At 44.9% G+C, this 26,557-nt stretch overlaps 1 protein-coding gene and 1 long non-coding RNA gene across 3 annotated transcripts in view; one reads left to right on the forward strand and one right to left on the reverse strand.

Annotated features, from left to right (window-relative positions):
* Positions 1–3,933, forward strand: part of BLMH (bleomycin hydrolase) — a 51,261-nt gene extending 47,328 nt beyond the window's left edge. For both annotated transcript variants that reach the window (XM_075594213.1, XM_075594214.1), the window contains exon 12: positions 2,380–3,933. In XM_075594213.1, coding sequence (XP_075450328.1) covers positions 2,380–2,528 — 149 coding nt within the window. In that variant the 3' untranslated portion in view covers positions 2,529–3,933. The remainder of the gene's footprint in view (positions 1–2,379) is intronic.
* LOC142491535 (uncharacterized) overlaps positions 1–26,557 on the reverse strand; it is a 258,875-nt gene that overhangs the window by 139,603 nt on the left and 92,715 nt on the right. The window lies entirely within an intron of this gene.

Consider the following 26,557-nt stretch of genomic DNA (forward strand, 5'->3'; position numbering starts at 1 on the left):
GCAGTGAAAGGGCTGAAGAGCCTATCCCACAGATAATTTGAGAGCATTTCTTCACTGTATTACAGCTTTCTGGCAGGATATGCAGCAATTGAAAATGTTATGCTCTATGGATATGTCCAGTGCTTTTCAACAGGGACTGGTGGTTGGGTCCGTTTGTGCTTGAATTTGGCACATACTTTTCAGCAATGTGTGACTTCTGCCAGAACCTATTTAATTCAATATGAAAATGGCAAGCGACAGAAGTAGAAAATCACTATTTTTGTTTTCTGTTCTTTCCCCAACATTGTCCAGCAAATGGATCCAGATACCTTTTTAAATACAGCTCATCTGTTCCTTTTCTGCCAGTGTTTTGAGACTTCCAAAAACGAAGCATGAGCATATCTTAAAGAGAACATATCACTTTATTCTCTTTGGCGCTGTACTGTATGCTTGATTTCTCAAATACTGTACAATGGTTTTTTTGAGGGTATATTGGTACAATTGTTTTGTGAAGAAAACCTAAAATCTTTATAGATTTAATGTCATTACATTTTATTCCGATTGGTAATGCTCATCTAAGAGTGTCTGGTGAACCATTTATTTTCTATATATTACAAAGCGATCCCAAACAAACACGGGCACAAAAGTATACGCCCATAAAATAAATCACGACCTGTGTATTTTCAGGTCGCAGTCTTAAAATTCTTTTGTGATACTCTAGAGTAATAATCTGAGGCCTGTACAACTCGGTCAGCATGGAAACAAGAAAAGGGCTCTCAGATATGTAAAATAAACTTTCCACAGGTTCTAGATGCCACAGAAGAATACAAGGTATTTGTCAATGTTGCAGCCCTACACAAGAATCTTTCTCAAGACAGTCTTCAAAAGATCCTTGTGTACGATTGCAACATTGATCCACAGCAATAAACACCTTAACTGTCCATGTGCGTGCTCTTAAGTGTTTTTAAATTATTCTAGTTGTATTCACGAGTCGGACACAGTTACTCTGAACACACACATACTCTTGACTCCTTTCTCTCGTTTACATTCCTGGTAGAAAATGACCTTCCAAGATCTTTGTGATGGCAGCCCATCTGTGGGGATACCTTATTGCAATGGGGGTCATACATGATTGTTCAATTACTTCCAAAAGCAGGGCGTTTCCAGATTGTTAAATTTTGGATGCTTCTGCTAATCCGTTATATTTCTCTCAGTGGGTATTACAATATGGGAGATTCATAGTGTTATGTAACCGTCCATAAGTGCTCTTTATAACTACATTTCCTTTAGCCTGCTACGTCTGCAACTTGGAGTACTAAAAACCTTAAAAGCATTATGATGCCTTGCCTTTCTTTCTGCTGTGCACATCCATTCTCCCTGTACGGTCTTCCAATAATAAGATGCTTGTCTAATTGGCTCTAATCGCACCATTTTTCTGGGAAAGAACGGTTGATATTCTGAGGTTCTTCCCCCACCCACCCCACTGTAATAACCAGCAGGTTTCTGATTTCACCCACCAAACGTGAAATGTAGCATGTTATGGTTTGTAGAGCTCATTGTCCCCACTTGTAATGCCCCTGAAATACTTTTCCTCTGAACAATACGTGCCACACTAAAGTGGCACTTACAGTAGTTTAAATAGGAGCCATTGTGCTGGCTACACTAGGCTAGTCTTGGGTGTGCACTTTGCTTTGTAAGGGTGCCCCATTCGGCAGTGTGTTTATTATTTTGAACACAATAGTATCCAGCAGGAATTTTCGTGGTATTTGGAAAGGAAATAGGGAGCGTAAGAAGGCACACAGCACAATGGCGGGCATTCTGCCTATCAGAGGAATGCATCCCTTTCGATTATGACATGGCTCAAGAAACCGTGCGTGTTTTCCTTCTCTAACTGGAGATTCATGTTGTGTTAGATCATTCCTCCTTTAGCTGTCTGAGACCTACGTGTATAAGTTGAAGCATTGTATTTGGAAGGCCAAGATCATGTGTTTGAATATTGCATTCTCTGCCAGTCATTCAATATGTTAATTCCCCTAACTAGAGCACGGGTTTAAAAGACACAGTGCAACTTGACTCCTGATATGTTTAGACTATAAGCCCTTAGAAATAGTTTAAAGATGTGCAAAGTAAAAGGGGTTAATAATGATTAAATGTTTCTAGAAATAAAACAACCACCTTAGGTTTAAGTATTTATTTGTCTATTGCTGTTGGCCTAATATTGTATTCGGTTTGTATATAAAAATAACGCTTTTTTAGATAAAATTCTAAAACTTTTTTGTAAAGCTGAAATAGCATGTAGATTAACTATTCACTCTGACAGTAAGGTTGTTTTAATGTAAAAATTTCCATTTTGATGTACGTTCACTTCTTAATTAGCTTCTACCAATCTGCTTTCTCCAGGTTACCTCATCATGACAGACGACTGGTTCTCAGAGTACATCTACGAAGTAGTTGTGGACAAGAAGTATGTCCCTGACGAAGTGCTGGAGATTCTCAAGCAAGATCCCATTGTCTTACCAGCCTGGGACCCCATGGGGGCCTTGGCTTAGTGAACAAGTTAACACCGTTCATTCCTACTGCTCTCCATCCAACTTGAAGACTAAGAGTTTACCCTCTTCCTGTCTTGGTGTAATCCTGGAAAGAAACACTGCCTGTTTCCATGCAAGAGAGAAAAGGGATGAGCAATAGACACCAAGGCTTGGTTTCACGTTAAATCCACCACTCAGGAAGAGTGCCTCTTAATCCAGCCCATTGTAACCTACAGAGAAATTCTCTAGCACTCACAGGGTTTATATCGAGCCTCCCCATACCAAATATAAAAATATTATGGGATTGGGGACCACAGAATTTTTTTTTTGTCCTGTTGCTTCTGATTGCAAGAGACCAGTTTTAGCAACTTAAGAGATTTGTCAAAATATGTAACAACTTTTACAAATGATGCTGAAAGGACCTGCAAGGCTTTGATTTGCATTGCAGGCCCAACTAGCACTGAATGGATGAACAAATTGGTGACCTGATATCTGCAAACAAAATCTAAGATGGCTGCACTCCGGACAAACCTCATTATCTTTATACCAAAATATATGCTGCCAGGTACAGATCATTTGGCTGATGTCATCTTGACGTATTTTATGCATTGCATGTTCTGTTGTCCCCTGACAAAGTTAATGAAAGAAATGCGTTGGGGCAATGGCAGCAGGTATTTTGCCATTAAGATATTTTAGCGATTGTCTGGAGCACCGCTGATTTGTTTGCAGAGAGTTTATGCCCTGCAGACAAAATAAAGCAGCATCAACTCTTCATAATTATCTGTTTAATTAGATGGAGTAATGTATGTTCTGACTCCGCTAACTTTTTAAATGAAGTATAAAATTAAGACGTCTTGTCTGCATATCTGTTTCACTCCTGTCTCGCTGAAGTGCTGCACAGTCTGCGAACAAGAACCTACTTCAACCAACCATTTACTTGAGCATTCTGCTCAACAAACTATTATGGAACATTGTTAGCATTTTTTTAATGTTTTTAATTTTTGTATTCCTCCTTTTTTTTTTTTTTAACCAATTTTACTGTACTGCATTTGCGTTGAGTCAGCCATAATGTACTGCCATGTCCTCTCATTTTATAAATGTGGTATGGTTCCTCGCCTTTCTGTGAATTTAAATATAGACCAGACAAATCAATCCCAGCTTGTTAGAGGTGACCATAACTAGCTGCCAGTTGTAATCGTCTTCCCCATGCTTGAGAAATTGTTTATCATCTTTTTTTTTTTGAAGGGAGCTAAATTCCTGTTCAGCACGGAGAAGCGATTCACTGCATCGTTGAAGTGTTCATAGAGCTGAGGGGGCTTTTTATTTTTCTGATTTTTATTCTTGCATTGGTTTTTATTTTTCCCCATGATTTATCTCTGACTTGATGGTGCTTTGAGGCTTTTAATAAAACTATTTCAAAAGCTAATATTATTTTTGTTATTTTTACATGTTTGGGTAACCCACATCGCCCCCTACACTGGGTATTTTATAAATGCTCTGTGATGTCATGCTTGGGATTTAAAACTCTTTTAGGCCACAAGCCTAATTAAGGTGGTTGGAAAAACCTCGCTCAAACCCCAAGTGTGTGGTACTGCGTGCTGCCAGGTATTGGGTAGAACAGGCAGAGTTGGTGTATAATGTCCAGAGGACAAGATGTACATATAGAATCCCTTGAGTGTGACGTACACGCCTAATTACCTCAATCTCTCATTTTCCCCCATTAACAGTCTGTCTTGATCACTTAATACACGGCAAAATATTTTAGGTTAAAAGACATTGTTTATCGAGTTAAACAGTTTGCTAAATCCGAAGAAATGTTATATTCGTACTGTTTTTTCCAGCTATAGCTATTCAAACCTTCCAGCTGTTATATCTTCCCCCTGTGCCTTTTATTGTCAATGGAAAAACATAATTGTGTAAAACGAATGTATTAAGGTAAAAGCTTGTCACCTGAGGTGCCCCCTGTGCTCCAAAAGTTTGGTACAGGGAGCCAGGGAATGGAATGCCACCCCCATATCCATAAGAATCATTAGACCATCCCACTTCCAGAAAATGGCTCAATACTTGGCTCTTTGAAATAACCTTTCCGAACCCCGATTGCATCTTCGTTCCACGTTTTTGAAGGTTTGATAAAGCGCATAGGAGCAGGGTTTGCTCTGTGTACACGCTATAGCAGACATATAGATAGATGACAGTGGAAGGGGTCACTCTGCAATAATGGGCTAAAATGCTGGCTTCACTGATAGATCTGCCACATGGAGCAACTATAAAAATGTGAAGGAGATGAAGCTCCATTCTAAATTTGGGTAATGGCAAAGAGAGATACCCGGGCGCTACCCAACAACTGGGATATATAGGGAGAATCACTTGTTCTTTTTAGAACAATACAACCTTATAAATCCTACAAGGTTTCCCATCTGCTTCTCGGTCTCTTCCTATAACTCAAACAACCCCAAGAAGGATCTATCCAGGATCCTTAGACAATATGGAGACACAAGAGAAAAAGGGGGAGCACAGGTTGAGGTATACTAAATGGTAACGAATTGTTTAGCTCGGGAATGTAAGTTCCCGAGCTAATGAACGTGGGGACAGTAGAGTGTGTGATGACAAAAACACTTACACGGCCTTGTGTAAATGCTGTCACATCAAGGTTTCTTTTCTTTCCTCTCTGGGTTCTCCTGGTGCGAAGTTTCTTTTCTTTCGGATCTTGATAGTGGATTCTTCAGATATCCGGCTTCCGTTAAATGCGATGTTCCCCTCCAAATAAATGGACAACATAAAATGTTTAGGAACAATACAGTTTCAAAAGATCAATGGTTGATTTCAATAGGTAAAGGGAGTGTATATAAAAAGCAGAAAAAATGCTGCAGGACACTCACACGGGCAGATGTGAGTGCAATCTTGAGGGAGGTATCTCTATCCTCTCCGCATCCAAATAATATAAATGCAAGGGATACTCCTGTTAAAATAAAGGAGATGAGGGTTAGGTGAATGAGGGGATAAAATTACAATACTCACACGGCCACGTGTGAGCTCACACGTGGAATGGTATCTTTTCTTTCAATCCCCAGAGTAAAGTGAAGAAGTTCCTCCGTGTGCTTGCACCAAGTTACAGATGCACTTGGAAACCGAGTTTAAACAACGTGGTGGCTTTATTAAAAAACGTATATAAAAAAACAGAAAAAAGCCCTTAGGTCTAACACCAAAGGGGCTGGGAATAAAATCGCCAACCAGTCCTTAGGAGATCTTTTTTGCAGAGCGCGTGGTGCGCAGATCACTCAACCCGCGTCCGGGTATGGTGCTTGGCTCCTTTGCCCTGCTCCTTGACGGTGGCCTCACTGGTTCAAAAGGCTTAGAGTTTCGAACAACGCGTTTCGCCCTTTCTTGGGCTTCCTCAGGTTCCGTTCAACCATTGATCTTTTGAAACTGTATTGTTCCTAAACATTTTGTGTTGTCCATTTATTTGGAGGGGAACTTCGCATTTAACGGCAGCCGGATATCTGAAGAATCCACTATCAAGATCCGGAGAAAAGAAACTTCGCACCAGGAGAAACCCAGAGGAAAGAAAGAAAGAAAAGAAAAGAAACCTTGAGGTGACAGCATTTACACAAGGCCGTGTAAGTGTTTTTGTTATCACACACTCTACTGTCCCCACGTTCATTAGCTCGGGAACAACATTCCCGAGCTAAACAATTCGTTACCATTTAGTATACCTCAACCTGTGCTCCCCCTTTTTCTCTTTTGTCTCTAAATTTGGGTAATGCTGGAATCTGCTGGTCCCACTGTTTTATACAACATTGGTATCTTTCTGTCATTTCTGAAATAACAAGCCCTCTGAAAAACCTTTTGATTCGATAGGCTAATATGGCTACCTGAGATTGCCAGTAAAGCACATAAAACAATAAAAATGTCTTATCTTGCTCCAACTGGCATATTTGTATATGCCAGTTGGGGGCGGGGGAGAAATTCCCCAAACAAGTAGAAATGTGGCTCGAATTAGGTTTTAAAGACAGTTTGTTCTCAAAATCATAACCGCTACATTTGTTTTACAGCATTGCCCAGAAATATTGGTCCTGGTACTTTTTCCAAATATGTTTGAAATATCAAAGGCACCACTCCATAGAAAAGACATTGTGGAATTAGAGAGCATGCAGAGAAGAGCCTCCATATTAATAAAAGGGGTGGGTTATCGTATTTAGGAGGAGGGGCTAGCTAAATTAGATTTGTTTACATTAGAAAAGAGGTGTCAGAGGGGATAGAACTACAGTATATACAAATATGTTCGGGGACAATACAAGGAGCTTTCAAAAGAACTATTCGTCCCAAGGGCAGTATAAACGACACATGGTCATCCCTTAAGGTTGGAGGAAAGGAGATTTTTCCAGCAACAAAGGAAAGGGTTCTTTACAGTATGGACAATTAACATGGGGAATTCATTACCCATGGAGACTGATGGCAGATACAATAGATATCTTTAAAAAAAAAAAAAAAGTTGGACATCTATTTAAAAAGGAAAGGTACACAGGTATTTAGCAAAAAAGTAAACGTGGGAAGGATGTGTATCCAGGGAGTAATCTGCCAATATTTGGAGTCGGGGAAGGACTTTATTTTCCCCTTATCAGATCATTAGATATTTCACTTGGTATTTTTTTTTTGCCTTCTGTGTCAAAATACTCTAAGTACAAATCTAGGATAAAATATCTGTCTTCTAAATTTAGCATAGGTTGAAATTTTATAAACGTATGTCTTTCAACCTCATCAACTATGTAACCCAATCCCAGGTACAGTACAGATCAAAAGTTATTATATAGTCAGCTCCTGTGGATGCTCCCACTACAGGTACTGCCGAAAAATAAGATTAAAAAAAACAAAAAAAACCCAAAGGATGAAAACCATAATTCAGGTTATGACACTGATTCATTTGAATAGACTATTCAGTAAAACTGGCAGTTATTTGATATAATGGGTTCCTAATGCACAGAACATGCATAGCTCCCTGATTTTGCTCCACTTCTGAACACAGTTTGGTTTCCACCCTCGCTATGAAGAGAGCTCTTTGGAATGTTCCACTCATCCAGTTTGTGGAGGGGGGAGGAGTTCAGATTACATTGGAATTTGAAACATGCACTTTTTTTAAATTCCAATACCAGAAAGGGTGCGGAGAACGGCAAAAGTAAATATTATTGAATGTATGTATGAATAAAATGCAATATGGTAACTCCCACGTACAATATAAATCTGTTGTATATATTGTTCTTTTCCAAACTTTTTTTTATATTTGTTAATGAGGTCTCTATAATATGACATCCAATAAAGGATGTCTTATGGGATAGTGCTTTTCTCGCCTACTGCTATACCCGGACGTCTCCAAATGCACAGGGCACACTGGTATTTCTAGAGCCCGATCCACTCTAGTAACCCCATTAACCAAATATTTTGGCCATTTGCCAGCACGTCATGTTAATGGGTATTTATTAATGTACTGGTATGAACTCTTTAAGGAGAGAATTACTGAAGATCCGATAACTGAGCTCCCATTATCGGAATTTTGGGACTTCCTCTGCTCCCCCATACTTGCATCTGTTTCTTGACTGCTTGTTTCCTACCTGACATGCGGTTCAGAAACACCCTTCATACCAATTGATTACACTATACAGAAGGGTTTGGAGGTAAATTTACCGGTTTATGTAATGAAATATGGGGCATCACAAGCTTAAAGCTTAGTTTATTAATCAACGTTTAGGGGCCAACACGCAATCCTGCCATAAGGTGCCCGATGGCACTAAAATGTTTATTTTATTTTTTTAAATAAACTTTAAACGGATGGTGCCATGTTTTATGGATCAGTGAGTAAAGACGCTGACTGGCACTGAGTTTGAAGCAGGGGAGCCTGGTTCAATTCCCGGTGTCGGCTCCTTGTGACCTTGGGCAAGTCACTTTATCTCCCTGTGCCTCAGGCGCCAAAAACATAGAGTGTAAGCTCCATGGGGCAGGGACCTGAGCCTGCAAGATGTCTCTGTAAAGCGCTACGTAAAAATAGCAGCGCTATACAAGAACATGCTATTATTATAATTATTTAAACCTGCTCTCTTACCCATTTCCAGAAAATAAGCAAACTGTGAAAAGTGAGGATTACTATTTAGTCATAGAAGTTGCAAGGAGAATAAGGCTACAAATAACAAAAAAATATGAGCTGACAGTGTATTGCTTATTGTATGTTTTTATTTATGTAGAGCTAATTACATACATGGTATACAAACTGGAATAGGTGCATGAAATATGCAAATAAACATTGGGAGAAAAGAGTTCCTCAATTTATTTGGTCAAAATATTTCAATTTTTGTTTTTTGTTTTTTATTATTCCTACCATTGTATGTAGTCGTTTTGGCGTAATCGTAATGCAAACTAATATTTTCAGACCTTCCTAAAAGTAAAAATTATTCTGTAAGTTGGCCCTAGTATACTGTATGAACTTTGGAATAGGTGCAGAATTTGGTCCATAATAGGCTGTAGTATTTTATATATACACAGTAACGAGAAGACGTTTTTGAACCACTTAAGGATTTCACATATTTTAAACCTAAAATGTTATTGGATCTTAATCGAAGTCCTGATAAAAGATAAAGATAGCCTTGACAAATGAAGGACACAAAAAACATGATTCTTTTTCAACATTTATTTATCCACAAATGATTAAACATTCAATATCCATGTGTGAAACAGTATGTGAACCTTTTAGATTCAGTACCCCTTGAGCAGCAATAACTTCCTAAGCGTTTCCAGTAACTGCTGGTTAGTCTCACATCGGTTTTGGCCCATTCCTCACACAACTGCTTCAACTCAGTGACATTTTTAGGGCTTCTGTGCATGGACTGCTTGCTTCAGGTCCTACCACAACATTTCGATGGTGTTTAGGTCTGAACTTTGACTAGGCCATTCTAAAAAGCGCAATTTCTTCTGTAGTCATTCTTTTGTTGATCTGCTTGTTGGTTTAGGATCATTGTCTTGCTGCATGACCCAATTTCTCTTCAGTTCAGGGATGGATGGCCTGACATTCTCCCGTAGAATCTTCTGATATAATGCAGAATTCATGGTTGTGTCAATGAAGGCAAGCTGTCCAGGTACTGAGACCGTAAAGCGGCCCCAAACCATCACACACCCACCACCACCCTTGATGGTTGGGATCAGGTTCTTCTGTTAGAATGCAGTTTTGTTTATCGCCAAACATAACGTTTCTCATTGAGGCTAAAACGTTCTACCTTTTCGTCGGTCCAGAGAACATTGTTCTAGAAGTCTTGAGGATCATCTACTGTATGTGCTCTTTGAACTTCAGATGGGCAGCAAAGTTCTTTTTAGAGCAGTTGTTTCCTCCTGGCCATCTTTCCATGAACACCATTCTTGTTCAGTCTTTTTCTGATAGTTGAGCTATGAGCACTCACATTAGCCAATGTAAGAGTGGCCTGCAGATCCTTGGATGGTACTCTGGGATTCTGTGTGACTTCCTGGGCGATTTGCCAGTTTGTTCTTGGAGAGATTTTGGTAGGACGACCGCTCCTGGGTAGAGTGATTGTGGTCTTGAACTTTCTCCATTTGTTGTCCAATCCCAAGTGATATGGTGCTCAGGAAAAAAAATAAAAATGTAAGTCTACACCACTTCTTTACACCTTGATAAAGTGCAGGGCGCACAAAACGCGTAGGTGTTCTTTTGTCACATTTGTCCATGTGAGCTAAAATAAATTAAACTTTTTATGGGAGTTACCTGTGGTTGGTCCATTTTTTTTTTTTTTGCTGCATCAGCTGTGCTTCGTTTTCTTCATACACTGTTTCTCCATTTGTAGACTGACGGTGGATTGGTGGAGCCCCAAATCCTTAGAAATGGTTTTGTAAACCTTTCTAGACTGATGAACATAAATAACTGCTTTTCTGAGGTCCTCGGAGATTTATTTTGATCGTGGCATGATGTTTCCACACACCTGAATGGTGAAGACCAATCTCACAAAGTTTCTGATCTTTATATAGGGTGGGGCTTCCCAAACTCACCCCTGAAGATCTACCTAATTATTTAAACACCTGATTCTAATTATCCCCTTTAATTTAGCTAATACAACCAGTGTTTCACTTACTTTTTCACATGCCTTGACTCTTACTCATTGTCTAATTCATACAACGTATTGTTTTCAATTGACCTGGAATTGGTTACTATAAACCCTATTGGATATTTAAGAAAAGACTGGTTTTGATACATGTAGGTTATCATGGAAAAACTATGGAATTTCCATAATTTTCATTGGGGTTCCCAAAATTTTCCTCGCCACTGTACCACGTTTGAATTTATTGTTTTGGGTTAGGCTTTCGGTGGTTCATTCTTTGCCTTAGCCACTGATTGAGCCACATGTGCTGAAGCAGGGATATCCCGAAAATGTGACCTGTTGGTGGCTATTGAGGACTGGAGTTGGCCACCCTTGCATTAGATTAGACAGATCTCTACAGTAGATTATCCCCTTGCTGCCAGAGGGTCCGGGGATTTATTGCAAAGCACTGGACCGGATCCCCCTAAGACAGTGAATGCAGTTAAATGGTCTTAAAATCTAAACCATTCTCCTATGGAGTACAATTAGTGGTTGAAGTGTCTTAAAAATTATAGTGGTACTGATTTACTTTTATTTGTTGCATATTCAGTTCTTGACCTAGGTTACCAAGGTGGGCACAAGTCTTTGCTCCAATATATACATTTATTTTGGAAGTTTATTTATAAAAATGTTTTACCAGGAAGTAATACATTGAGAGTTACCTCTCGTTTTCAAGTATGATCTGGGCACAGAGTTATAACAATACATGGTTACATTAAAAGAACAGGGTTATACAGTCAATTCACAGACATTTCATGGACAGATGGAGTTGGAAAATTGGGTACAGGGGATAAATGGCTTGTGATTTTCAGATTGAAATAGAGAAGCTTTAACATCAGCAAACGTCTCACGACCTTTGGCTGCGCCAAAGGCTGCCCGCATTTGGGGTGACACAGATGTACACTGAAGGGGTTCAGATTAAATGCAGCTGCGAATATGGACATTTGTATCTGCAAATAACAGTGGTAATCATGCACCTTAATACTGTTGTATTTGGACCACACAGTATAATACTTTTTATGACAAAGCCCCACTTCTTCCTTGTTAAAGAGATTACATTTCCACAGATTATTTGTTTACATCTGTTGCCATGGAACCTTCAGCTTTGCTAAACCCGGGTATTTTATATATTGCTGCTACTTAGTCCTTGTTCCGCAATGCACTTGTTGCAAGTTCTTCTTGCAGTAAAGGGGTTAAATGAACAGGTTTCAACTAAAGCTTTCCCAGTGTGACACTTGAAATTTGAACTGTGGTTTCCCTCCCATTGGCCCTTTGCAGACTGCACACAGCTGCATGTTGAATGTTTGTTATCCTCAAAGCTGCGGGAGAGCAGGAAAGAGCAATCTATTTAAATTAAAGCAGGATGTCGTGTTTGCAACTGATCTAAAGGACATGTAATATAAATCAGTACTGGGCACAAAACAAATCTCTCTGCTTAAGTGCAGGGCGCCACAAACTACACGGGGAGACGTCAAACTACTGTAACTAAAAATTGCATTGGGCACCCATAACGCGCACCGCCCAGCAAACCCACATCTGCACCAAGGCAGTATGCGTAGGCACGTCTGCTGTTCCTTTTGCTTACTATCATGGGCTAGCAGGCAAATGGGACTGGTGCCATTAATACTCCACTCGGCATGTCTGGCAAGGGTCTGTGTATCTGGGTCTACTTTCATCTATATTTTATATAAAGCGCTTGAAGCGACATGCCATGCTCGCTCCCGTTATACAGTGAAGCTGCTTTGCAAGCACTAAAGGGGCTAAGGCGAGTACATTTCGTGACTGCAGCACAGGGTGGCGTTGATGGAAGAGGATCTGGATAACCTTGGGATAATAAAAAGAAGAGCTTCTTTGCCAAGGCTAATTGTTACCATAAGACAAAGCGAGCGCTGTAAATGGCAGTGCGCACAGCATTGCTGCCCTCGTTCACTAGCACTAACTGAACACGCACACACACCGGGACCGTGAAGTGTGTATAGTGTGATGATATTTAATACACAAACCTTAACCTTCACTACACGAACGTTGCAACAATGACTGTGAAGAAAACAGGAATTTGTCTAAATATTCAGGACTGTTTTTTTTTAATTTATTATTATTCCTCTATAGAAATCGTACAATACATGTTTAATCTTTAAGTAGTAACACTAGTGGACAAAGTGTAACGGTTCCACTTCCGTTAGTCAGTCTGGCCCAAGCTGCACCTAAAAAATGAGCATGTGTGGTACGTAAGAAGTGCCCCTGACATGAAGTACATGTACATCTATAGGACATTGAAAAGATTAAATACATTTATTTAATGTTTATTTTGCCATCTTCCCCCACCCCACCCCCCTAATAATACAGATACTGTTTAACTCAGGGGGGTCAACTCCATTCCTAAAGGGCCACCAGCAGGTCAGGTTTTAAGGATATCCCTCCTTCAGCACAGGTGGCTCAATCAGTGGCTCAGTCAGAACGACTGTGCTCTGCTGACCTGTGCTGAAGCAGGGGTATCCTAATACCTGGCCTGTTGGTGGCTCTTGAAGACTGGAGTTGGCCACCTCTGGGTTAATATATGACTACCTAGCCCCAAACACCATAGGGCTGAGACCCCGCAGCGGTCGGCGGCACACGCGGGCCACCAGCCCCTTACCTGTTGTGTGCTTGTCCCGCTGCCTCCTTCCGACAGGGCTGACGGCGTGAAAAAGCTATCTGCAGACCGCAAATCGCGGTGCAGTGACTTGCATGCGCCGCCGGCAAGCAAGGCGGCCGTGCGGGCGCGTGCAGCGGGGCCTTAGCCTAACATCGGAGTTGCTGCAGTATTCTTATCAAAGGGTAACAGGGGTGATCGTATTAGCTGAATTTGAAATTTGCCTTTTGGCTTATTTTTAAATAAATCAGGGACTTTTTGCCACTATACTAAATGTGAAACAGGATCTCCGCAAATGTCACTGTATTGAAACAGTCAATCTATGTTGGTAAATTGGACTGGGGGCTTTGCTTCTTTTACCAACAGTGATTGTATTCCTGCGTTTTAAACACACAACTTACTACTTGTTAAAGCCTTTCAGTCCCATGCGATGCGTGGCTGCTCCCTCTGGCACCCAAAGGGTTACTGCACGTTATTCATACTGAATGGGAGGCTAATGTACTCTAGGCAGAGCAAATACAATAGGCTGGTGGTGGATTGTGGGGCCCTGCAGTTAAATCATTAGATACAGCTGCACGTAAACGTGGCACAAAGTGCTAAACGTCCCAGAGGGACGATCCTATCTCTGCACTGCTAGATGTGGTCTCTAGATGCTAGATGTAGTATAAAGCCAGCCCCGAACCTGAACTAAATGACATCACTGACAATAAAGAAGCAGACAATGTAGTACAGGCTCAGGACTGCTTCATGTTACTTAAGAGAAGGCGATTTCTGTAGCTATCCCAGGTCTGGGAAGTGACACAAATGGGCTGCATCTTGCTCATCGGAAATCAGTTTGTCTTTCCTAAGGCTAGGTCCCCGCTGCCTGCTGCAGTGTGTGCTATGGCGTGCGCTATGGCGTGCGCTGCAGTGTGCGCTATGGCGTGCGCTGCAGGGACAAGAACCGACCCCCCAACAATGGCTCCGGGCCCGCTACCTACCGCGGGCGCCGTGCGGCCAGATTTTTCTGAAGACAGAAAAACTGTGTATATTACTTGCGACGGAGCGCTGGCCACGCCCCCCAGCCAATGAGGGCGAACCTGCCGGGGGACATTATGGCTGTGCCCCCCCCCTGCCATGCCCCTCCCCCTTGTTTTTTCCGCTGCAGCTCTGCACAGACTGGGGATCAGCTGCGCGCCGCCTGCACTTACACCAGGGCCGTAGCCTAACACCAGCCGTCTTTCAGACATCAATGGAGGGTGATACATAATTAGTAGTATTCTAAAAGCATGTTATTAGACTGTTAAAAATATGTTATGTCAGCCTTTGGTTTGCTGCTGAGCTGCCAAATAGCGCCCCGGGACACACATTTCTTCATGTTGGTGCGTGTTAGGCTGCCGCACAAAAAGTGTTATAATAAAATACCAAATGTAGGGTAAACCTGACCCATTAGTGGTTGATGTTATAGGAAAAATACAAGCTTTGGGGCGCATCAATCGATGAATGAAAACATGCAAAGACAAGGGAACGGGGTGGCTGGTCGTTATTTAAATTGTAAGCTCTTTGGGAGAGAGACTGCTAGTTATTTATATTATTTCTCACTGTATTATGTTTTGTCAATTCTGGTTGGCGATATATATATATATAAATAAAAACAATCCTATTAATGGCATCATTTCTACCCAGTATTTGTTACCTTTCTATATGTTTTTACATTACGATATCAAGTCAGCAGTTAATTTCACAAAACCTAGTTTCAAAGAAAAACATATATATTTTTTAGCCTTTTTGTGTTGTCTACATTGAGTCTTCCCTTTCTTTTCATGCTGCTGTGCAAAATAAATACTTAAGTATTAGCTGATACCTTTTTTATTTCGACTACCAATACCACCAGTCTAAGTTATTTCAAAACTAAAACTGTCTCTCATTTTAATCTGATCTGTAATTGTTACACACGCCTATAACATATTATCTCTTACTGTGCATGCAATGTCTCATATATAATGTATACCCTGCTCACTTAATGTAACCATGTATTTGCAATCATGTATTATTTGTCATCTTAACTCTGTGCCCAGGACATACTTGAAAACGAGAGATAACGCTCAATGTATTACTTCCTGGTAAAACATTTTATAAATAAACTGATATTTTAGGACAGGCGTTCGTGAGCTCTCTCTCTTCCTCAGGTCAAGCAGTACTCACGCAATATTTATTGCTTGACTTGAGGAAGAGAGAGAACTCTCGAAAGCTAGTTAGCTTGTTAGCCTTATTTTTTATCACAGGTATATCAGGATCCCTAATGGTGGTTGCCGTAATATGTCCGGACGTCCGAAGTAAGAATGAGACTGGAGCCATAATCGGCAGCAATGCCAATATCTTTCGGGAACTAGCAAAATGGTGCAAGACATTAGGTGGGAGCAACTATGGTCATACCCTGGCCATTCATCCACTCTGCTTAGAGACCTACCAAAGAATAGAGAAGAGAGCCATGGCCCAGGGCGAGGGGCTCATAGGTGAGGTCAGATGGAGGTGTACAGTACATATCCAGTCAGGAAACCCTCCAACAGTATACAGAAAGAAACGGAGGAAAGATGACCCTGCTACAGGACATAGAAGGACCCACCGTTATGATAGTCCCCCTCACGGAGGATACCCAGGAGATTGATGGTAATGGGGTACTGTCCGTACCCATGAAGAAGATGGGGAGGGCAATGGTGGAAGTAAGGAACGAGATCGCCCATGATGTGCTGGTAAGAAGAGACACTGTGGTGGCTCAGCTGTACAGTGCCGAAGTACTGGGTCAACCTCAGCAGAAGAGAACTGATGGGGTAAATTGATACCAGATATGTTTTATTTCGAGGCAGTACTTCCCCTGAACAATGGAAGAGGCATCTGAGGGAGAAAATAGCAGAAGGCCCGGAGAGTTCTCTACCCATGAGTGGGATGTAGAGTGTGCCAATGTTTCAATCTGTGTTTTGGAGTGGCAGCAGATGGCACATCCTGTACTGTGTATTTGTGTCTTTGGATGTAGCACTGAACTCTGTGTTTCATGTTCTGTCTCTGGTTTTAAATATGTATTGCCATGCTCAGTAGCACTCCTCTTTGACACTTATACGCATATATATATATGTTGTGGTTATTTTGGGGGTTCAATATGAGCTTGTAGGGGTTTTGTGTGTTTTGGCAATGAAATTAGGCTCCTCCCTACGCATTTCATGACACGGATTGTCACTTACTCAGGGGATTATGGAGCACTATTAAACATGATTACCTTTTATACCTTAAAAGTTAGCCCTTACGTTAACTCTCATATGGGGATGAAATAAGAAAGCAAAAAACTAGCGTTTTACTAGCGTCAGAGTACTGGATGGATCACTTAGATTTATACTATGAGTGGAAGAATAGCAAAAATACCTTATAATGTTAATAGCGGTGTTGGGGTTAGCTAATCACCCTCATTAGTTTAATCAAGACCCCTATGCAGAATCACAACCCACATGAGCACCTAGATGACACAAGATTATCTAAAATCATATAAAATATCAAATAATCCAACGTCCATCACTTCCATAACGGATAAATTAACCAAAACTACTCGGGTCACTTACACTAAGCTAACATAGCTTTTTGTAGATCTTAATCAACAGAAACACATGATGAAAATTTATATTAAAATAATAGTAAAAATATACTAAAAATGCTGCGCCCTAAAAACTGACCAAACTAAACAGAATGACTGGAAAACTCTAAATGATTACATTTTTCAAAAAGGAGGCTAAATTGAACTCTATGTTCAGACCATCAGTTGATAGGGTCTTTAGTGTGTATATCCAGAAACTTTCGCGTCTTGATATGACATTTAGCCTATCACCCCCTCTCCAGTTTATTTTCGGACAGTCTATGCCTTTACAAGTTAAACCCTCAGGGTTCTGCCCATATTTGACTTTAAACTGATTGGAGACACTATATGTCTCCAATCCGTTCTTGATATTACTGTATAAACATGTTCTGCAAACTGTCTTTTGTGCGGTCTAACAGTTCTCCCGACATATTGTAGCCCACACGGGCACTCTAGTAGATATACGCAAAAATTGGTTTTACAATTTATAAATGACTCGGTCATAGAGTTTGCCAGTTACATTAGACTAATAGGGCAACTCGGTGCCAATGTTAATTTTAAATTGTTGGCCCTTTTATAAACAATTTGGGGTTTATCTGGTAGGAACAATTGCAATAATTGGTCCCTTTTCAGAATTCCCCAATGTTTATTAAATATCTTATTGATTTTTGCAGCCATATCATTGTATTGGGTAATGAATGGGATAAACCCACCTTTGTCTTTGATGTTAATAGTTTTAACTTTACCCATATCTATGAGTGTACTCCTGTCGATGTTATCAATAAATGAAATGGCTTTATCAATATCTTTCTTTCTATAGTGCCTCTCAACAAATTTTTGTCTAAGGTCCATGGCCTGTTCCTCGTATATATGCTTTTGGGAGCAATTTCTTTTTACTCTTAACGCTTGCCCGTGTGGGATATTTTTTAACCACCTAGGGTGATGGTGGCTGGATGCCAACAAATAAGTGTTGGCATCAACTGCTTTGGAAAAAGTTTTGGTCTGCACAGAGTCGTTTTCAAAATACAGAGTTAGATCCCAAAAATTGACCGTATTAACATCACTGCTAAATGTGAATGTCAAATTACAGGAATTGGTATTGAGATAAATGTTGAATTTATCGAGTTCTTCCAATGTCGCCCTCCAGATACACAGCACATAATCAATATATCTTTTCCAGAGCACAAGGTTTGCACCAAATGGGTTCCCACTCCAAATGTGGTCATCTTCCCACATACCCATGAATAGATTTGCATAACTTGGTGCAAACCTGGTTCCCATTGCTGTGCCTCTCACTCACCGCTCCCTTTCTACTGCTCCACTACGCAAATCCTTACACTGGCTTCCCATATCTTCTAGAAACAAATTTAAAATCCTATTTTTGACCTACAAAGCTCTGAATGATGCTGCCCCCTTACATCTAATCCCTCACCCTCAAATATATCCCTAAAAGCCCCTTCCATTCTTCCCATTCTTCATCACTTTTTTTTTTTTTTTTAAGTCCAAACCAAACTTTAATACGTGGATTCCCCCGTAATCCGTTCAATGACAGAGGGGCCCACGACACGTTGCGTTGCAGCATACACACACAGTGACAAGATTACAGAAGCTGCTTTGAAGACAGTAAACCTGATTTTAATTTCAAGAGTGAGATCTCCTTGTGGTCTCCGGGTGTATGTCCTAGTCTAGTCCCACATCGGAAGACACCCCACTGTTAGGATTGTCAGGTGGCTTCTCAAAACATATTCACTCACCTCAGCACTATCACCTGCTGATGCGTCCCTCACCTCAGCACTATCACCTGCTGCTGCTTCCCTCAGCAGTGTATGTACAGAGCTCCCAGTCATTTGGTAAGGAATCAGCTTTATTCTTTCTTTATTTGGTATTTTTGCTGTGGATCTGTGGGGGAGTATACTGTGAGTATACTGAGAGTTTTATAGAGGGTTTTGGGTGCATTTTCAGGCTTAAAAACCGTTTTTGGTTTTCACCCAGGGGCTGCAGTGATTTAACCCAGCATAGCTGCAGTTTAGCTGGCTGGAAAACTGCAGTCTCCCCCCCTCTCTCCTCCCTCACTACTGGAGGTTTTTACTGGTTGTTTAAACTTCCAATTTCACTCTTTTGTTTTTCTTAAGCCTGATTCCTTTTCTCACTTGCTATTGAGAGCTCTGTGTCTTTTCTATAAAGACTTGTAAATTGTGGTGTTTGCTTATTATAACAGAGAGAGAGAGTTAATAATAAAGGGAAAAAGATTTAAAGCTGCAGCAGGTTTTAAAAGCTGCTGTTTTTTCCCCTTGCAGAGAGATCTCTTCTAAAAGGGACAGTTTTCTCTCAATACCTCTCTCACTAAGCAATACCTTCCCCTGACTTAGAGGCTTATTTGTTATCATGCCTGGAAAGGGGAATAGGACAAGTGCGGCAACAGGGGCGACGCCCGGATATAGAACACCAAAAACTGTGGCCCCTAGGAGCAACACTCTTAGTCACAGCCCTAGGCCTGGTCCTTCCAGTGCCCTGGCCACGCCTCCCCCAGCACCTGTTAGCAGCATAACCCCTGCAGTCCCAGTTCCAACATGGGCGCATGTGGCAGTTGCAGGCGTTAACCCCAGCAACAACAATGCTGGGGCCACGCCCTGTTTGAGCAGGAAGCTTGGGGTGAGGTGCCCAATGTCACCTGGCCTAAACATGGAGATATATGTGAGGGCTGTGGCTGATGTGGTGGGTCCCTCTGCTGTGGTGGCGGCCAGCAAAATGTATGGGAGGGGCATTTTCTTCCTTCGTACGCTGGCTGCCACTCACTACCTGGTGCAGAAAGGCATCAGTGTAGGGGGGAAATACATCCCTATGGAACCCATGGAGGGGTTAGGCACAAAGGTCATTCTGTCAAATGCGCCCCCCTTCATCCCAGATTGCCTCATGAAGCCGTACCTGCAAGCCCTGGGAGACATTAAGTCCCCCATAATAAAATTATCTTTGGGCTGCAGAGATAGGGCGCTGAGGCATGTACTCTCATTTAGGCGGCAGGTACAACTGCTGCTGCCAGGGAGCAATGAATCTGTGGAGGGTTCGTTTAGGGTGCCCTACGAGGGCATAGAATACACTGTGTTTTATGGCACGGAGGGGGTTAGATGTTATCTGTGCAGAGAGCTGGGGCACACTCGTAGGAGTTGCCTCAGAGGGAACAGAGGACCCATCCCAACTCCTGCACCCGCCCCTCCCTCTGCCAAGACACCCGGTACCGCTGTGCCCACCACAGCGGGGCCCTCAGGGGCCCAGGTCCCTCCTGAGACCGCAGGAGATGTCGCTGTCCCATCCGGAACAGTGACTTCTGCACCTCTTCCTGGAGAGCGGAAGGAAGGAGAGGGGGTCGCCCTGGAGCGGCCAGCCTCTGTTAGCGCTGTCTCCCCCCAGGAGGAAACGCCCTGTGCCGCTGCACCCACCGCAGCGGAGCCCTCGGGGGCCCAGGCCCCCGCTGGGACCACAGGAGATGTCGCTGCCCCATCTCGGACAGTGACGTCTACACCTCTCCCCCAAAGAAGGAGAGAGAGGGAAAAGCCCTCGAAGGCCCAGGCCCCCTCTGGGACCGCAGAAGATGTCACTGCCCCATCTCGAACAGTGACATCTGAACCTCTCCCCAAAGAACAGAGGGAGAAGGAAAAGAGCTCGAGGGCTCAGGTCCCCCATGGGACCACAGAAGATGTCACTGTCGCAACTCAAACAGTGACATCTGAACCTCTCCTCTCAAAAAAGAGGGGGAAGAAAAAAGTCACCCCAAAACAGTCACCCTCTGTCGCTGTCCCCCCCCAAGAACCCCCTAACCCCATTGTAAGCACCATACAGGGTGAAGGGGAGCGGGAGGAAACTCCTGCTATGGAGACAGCGGCACCCTCTCCTGGGAAATCAATCCCCAGGAAGAGCAAATTTAAAACCAATAAGAGGGTGATTGAGGAGGTTGAGCGTGAACCATATTATGTTTACCCTCTGAAGTCTCGGAAGCGGAAAGAAAAATCAGTTCCGCACAAGGTGGTCCTGTCCGACCCACTGGTTGGGATTAACCAGTGTAAGCCGGATCCCACAAATGTACAGCCCACCCCCCTCGAATTTCTGGAGGGAATGCAGCTGGAGGTACCCGATGCCTCTGGGGACGTTGGGGAACCTCCCAGCGCCCCTCTCGGTTGGAGAGCATCCCCTGGAGAATTGTGCTTCGGTAAATTTGACATGCCGAGTGCACCTATCTTCAGAGCCAACCAAGATCCCCCTTCGGCTGTACCGCCTTCGGGTGACGCACATAGGGATAAAAAGCCCCGGTTTGCGTCACCAGAGGAAGGAGATGGGATAGGGCTGACCCCCGTGGATGAGGGTTTGGAGGGTGTTGTGGTGAGCACTTCCGATTACATCTGGGAGTTGTCTGACCTGAACCCTCTTGGTGCAGAGTTTTGGGCAGGCACTTTGTTGGGAGTGAACGCTGGGAAAGACCCTCCCTATGAAGCCCTTGCTAAGGAGTGCCCCCCCATGGTTGGTGAGAGCCCTCCCGCGGATGGTGGGTGGCCTCCTGCGGATGGTGGGGGCCCTCCTGCGGATGGTGGGGGCCCTCCCGCGGATGGTGGGGTCCCTCCCGCGGATGGTGAGGGCCCTCCCGCGGATGGTGGGGGCCCTCCTGCAGATGGTGAGGGCCCTCCCGCGGTTGGTGAGTGCCCTCCCGTGGGTGATGCGAACACCCGTGGCATGTGTGCTTCTGTGGCCCCCGAGGACTCTCGGGAGACCACTGCCTCTGCCATGCCGCCACCAGCTGCCCATGAACAGCCTGACTCGGGGATGGAGGTGGAGAGCACAGTGGACCCCCTCGTGGAAACACCGAGGAGGGGATCCAATCTAGGGCTGAGAGAGGCCCCCGCAGAGAAGGACGGGTGTCTTGAATTCTCCAGCCAAGAGGAGCCTGGGGAGTTGGGGCTCAGAGGGGAGTCCTCTGGCACCATGGAGTCGGTGGACTCCTCGATCCCCATTATACCTGCCCGGGAGCTGGATAGTTTCCTGGATGATACCCTCTGTAGACATGGACATACGAAGGTGCAGTTGGCCCTTGAGAGGTGGAAGGATGCTTCGGTCATTCTCCAATCTCTCAGAGTATACATCAAGGCTAACCACAAGGCCAAACTTTCCGGGACTATCGAACATACTCGGGTCCTAAAGTTTAACAAAGTGTTGCGAGAGCACGTAAAGGCTTCTCGGGGTATAGTACCCTGAGCGCCTATGGAAGCAAGACTCTTGATTACCAATGGCTTTGAGCATCGGTACGCTAAACGTTAATGGATGTAAGGACGGGTTTCGAAGGTTCCAGGTACTCTCCTTTTTACAAAAGGGAAAGTATTCTGTGAGTTTCCTGCAGGAAACCCATACCACTCCAGAGGCTGAAGCCAGCTGGCATCTGGAGTGGCGAGGCAAGGTCTTTTTCAGCCACCTCACTTCGACATCTTGTGGGGTGGTGACCCTGTTCTCTGAATCCTTTCAACCTGAGCTGCTGCTTGCCAAAGCTGTTGTTCCAGGTCGCCTTTTGCATATCAGGGTCCGACACGAGGACTACACGTTTAATTTCCTGAACGTGTATGCTCCTGCCAACGGACCCCTGAGAAGGCAGTTCTTCGTCAGAATGTCTGAATACCTGGAGACAGTCGACGCAGACGAATACGTGGTGCTCGGGGGTGATTTTAACTGTACCCTCGAGGCTCGGAAAGACCGGAATGGTCCGGAGCCACACCCGTGTTCTGCGTCGGCCTTGCGGGAGGTCATCACCCGCTACTCCTTGGTAGACGTCTGGCGAGAACAACATCCTGAGGCATCCACTGAGTTCACCCATGTTAGGGTGTTTAGGGGTGAACGGATGTCCTGGTCCCGGATCGACAGGCTGTATATTTCCAGCCACAGCCTGTCGCGAGCCCAGTCCAGTGCCATTAGGCTGGCGCCGTTTTCAGACCACAATTGTGCGTCCGTGACGGTGACGCTGCTACCTGCAGCACCCTCGGCCGCATATTGGCACTTCAACAATACGTTGTTGGAGGACAAGGGGTTTGCGACGACGGTCCGAGACTTTTGGATGGCCTGGAGAGGTTGCAGGTCAGACTTTGCCACGTTAGAGCAGTGGTGGGACGTGGGCAAGGTTCATCTGCGCCTCGTGTGTCAGGAGTACACAAAAGGTGCCAGCAGGCGGCGCGATGCTGAGATCGAGGCCCTCAGGGAGGAGGTGCTCGATCTCGAGAAGCGGCTGTCTGTGGCAGGAGACCAATACCTGCAGAGTATGTACGTAGAGAGGAAGTGCACTCTCCGGGACTTGGAAGATCGGAGAGCTCGGGGGGCGTATGTGCGATCCCGTATCAACTTCCTTCGAGAGATGGATCGCGGGTCGCGCCTCTTCTACGCGCTGGAGAAAAAGAGGGGAAACCGTAGACATATCACATGCCTGTTGGCAGAGGACGGTACCCCTCTGACTGACCCGGAGAGCATCCGGGACAGAACCCGGAGATTCTATGTAGATCTTTTCTCTCCGGAGTCCATCCAGCCAGATAAATGTAGGGTCTTATTAGAGGGGCTTCCCACGGTCAGTGAGGATGGAAGGGAGCCGCTTGAGTTACCTTTGACTCTGGCCGAGCTCTCTGAAGCCCTAAGTCTCATGTCCCACGGAAAAGCGCCGGGGCTAGACGGGCTGACTGTGGAGTTCTTCCAGTTTTTCTGGGAGATGCTGGGACCTGATTTCACCGAGGTCCTAGCCGAAGCCCTGGAGATCGGTGAGATGCCACTTTCGTGTCGGCGGGCAATACTGTCTTTGCTGCCGAAGAAGGGGGATCTCCGTCAGATCTCTAATTGGCGACCGGTCTCACTGCTCAGCACGGACTATAAGATCGTAGCCAAAGCGCTTTCGCTGAGGCTCAAGTCCGTGCTGGCAGAGGTGATTCACCCCGACCAGTCCTATACTGTCCCAGGCCGGAGCATTCATGACAACATTTTTCTGGTCCGGGACCTGATGCACTACGCGCAGAGGACTGGTCTGTCACTCGCCTTCCTGTCCCTAGATCAGGAGAAGGCGTTTGACAGAGTGGATCACCGTTACCTTATGGAGACCCTGCGGGCGTTTGGCTTCGGCCCACAATTTGTGGGCTTTCTCCAGATGCTGTACGCCTCTGCAGAGTGTCTGGTGAAGATCAACTGGTCCCTGACGGCACCTTTTGTGTTTGGTCGGGGAGTACGTCAAGGGTGCCCCCTGTCTGGGCAACTGTACGCGCTGGCCATTGAGCCCTTCCTCTGCCTACTGAGGAGGAGGCTCACCGGGCTGGTGCTGCGGGAGCCCGACATGCGAGTAGTCCTGTCGGCTTATGCCGATGACGTGCTCCTTGTGGCCCAGGACCTAGATGATCTAGAGCGGGCACAAGCGTGCCAAGAGGTCTACACCGCGGCCTCTTCTGCTCGGATCAACTGGGCCAAGTGCTCCGGCATGTTGGTGGGTCCCTTACAGGTGGACTCTTTGCCCCCCACGTTTCGGAATGTCTCGTGGGAGAGCGATACTCTCAAGTATCTGGGAGTCTACCTGTCTGCTGCGGAGGACCCGGCCCCAGAAAACTTCAGTGATCTTGAAGAACGGGTCATTGCTCGTCTGGGGTCATGGGTGTATCTGTCGAGAATGCTTTCCCTTAGAGGAAGGACCCTGGTGATCAACCAGCTGGTGGCCAGTCAGCTTTGGCACCGGCTGATAGCCATGGGTCCGCCCCCCGAATTTATCAACAAGATCCAGAGGAGGTTGATGGATTTCCTCTGGATGGGGAAGCATTGGGTCTCTGCGGGAGTTGCGTGTCTCCCTTTGGAGGAGGGTGGACAGGGAGTGGTGTGTGTCCGCTCCCAGTTACACACTTTCCGCCTCCAGTACCTGCAGAGATACCTATTCGCAGATCCGTCTCCGCAGTGGTGCCAGCTGGCAACCAGTTTCTTTCGCCAGCTGCGCAATATGAGGTATGACCGGCAACTGTTTATCATCAGGCCTGAGGGTTTAGGTAGAGACCTCTCGGTGCTGCCGGCATACTACCGGGACTTACTGAAGGCCTGGAAACTGGTCTCCGCGACCAGGAAGGAACGGGCGGCGGGGGTTGATTTCCTCGCTGAGCCCCTGCTGTATAATCCGGCAGTGGGGGCTCGGATGTTGGATTCACCCTCTATTTGCCGCCGGCTAATCCTGGCGCAGGTGACCAGAGTCGGGGATCTCCTGGACTATGAGCGGCGAGACTGGGTAGGAGCAGAGGAGCTCGCGCCCCGTATGGGTCTGCTTACTGCCCGCGTCCCTCGTCGTTTGATCCAGGAGATTAAAGATGCCATCCACCCCGACTCACGCACCTTCATCGAGGGGGTTTTGCAGACCGGAGAGCCTTGTCAACCTATCAACTTCAGCTCTCCGAATCTTTGCGTAGAACCCAAACCAAGGCAACCCCCTCGAGTTCCTATCTCCCCAAACCTCAGCAGGTTGGGGGATATGTCCCCGGCATGTTTTCGCGGCATGCCGAGGAAAGTCCTGTATTCTCTGGTGCTCCATATAGTGCACTACCTCGCCCTTGTCACCCGCCCAGATACCATCTGGAGGCGGGTATTTTTTGGGAACGAGGACGAGAGACCCCGGTGGAGAGAGCTCTATTCAGCTTTGGTTCCCCGTCCCGCCGGGGATTTGAGTTGGAGGGTCCTCCACGGTGCACTGAGCACAGGAGAGTATTTGGCACACTTCACGGACTCCCCCGCCGCCTGTCCCTTCTGTGGCGAGCGGGAGTCCGTATTCCACATTTATCTGAGCTGCGCCAGACTGCAGCCCCTCTTATCCACCTTGAGGAGCCTTCTTCTGCAGTTCTGGCTGGGTTTTTCCCCTCATCATTTTATTTTTGGGTGCCCAGTGTCCCGAGACAATAAGCCTAGGGATCTCCTAGTTAACCTGCTCCTGGCAGTGGCTAAGGTAGCCATTTACAAGACCAGGAAGCAGCGTTTGGAGAAGGGGGTCCCAACGAACATCGTGGCAGTGTTCCGGGCGCTGGTGCACTCCCGTATTCGGGCAGAGTTCACGTACGCCGAGTCCGCTGGGACGGTTTCGGAGTTTGCCTCCCAGTGGGCGTTAGGCGGGGTGCTCTGCTCGGTATCCCCCATCATGGGTTCTTCTGAGTTAACCCTTCTTTTTTAAGTGCATTTTTTACAGTGCACTTGCTGATTCCCTTATATATTTGTTTGACTGGTTTTTCTTTGTTCTACTTGGCAACAAGTAGAATTGCTGTTTGACTGAATTGGCCGGCTTCGCCGGCCAATCAGTATTGAACCAGATCAAAATAGGCTGCTTCCCTCAGCAGTGTATGTACAGAGCTCCCAGTCATTTGGTAAGGAATCAGCTTTATTCTTTCTTTATTTGGTATTTTTTGGTGTGGATCTGTGGGGGAGTATACTGTGAGTATACTGGGAGTTTTATAGAGGGTTTTGGGTGTATTTTTCAGGTTTAAAAAACGTTTTTTGTTTTCACCCAGGGGCTGCAGTGTTTTAACCCAGCATAGCTGCAGTTTGGCTGGCTGGAAATTTGCAGTCTCACCCCTCTTCTCCTCCCTCACTACTGGATTGTTTTACTGATTGTTTAACTTCCAATTTCACCTTTTTCTTAAGCCTGATTCCTCTTTTCTCACTTGCT

This window comes from Ascaphus truei, chromosome 3 (assembly GCF_040206685.1).
Source record: "Ascaphus truei isolate aAscTru1 chromosome 3, aAscTru1.hap1, whole genome shotgun sequence".
In the NCBI taxonomy this organism is placed as follows: Eukaryota; Metazoa; Chordata; class Amphibia; order Anura; family Ascaphidae; genus Ascaphus; species Ascaphus truei.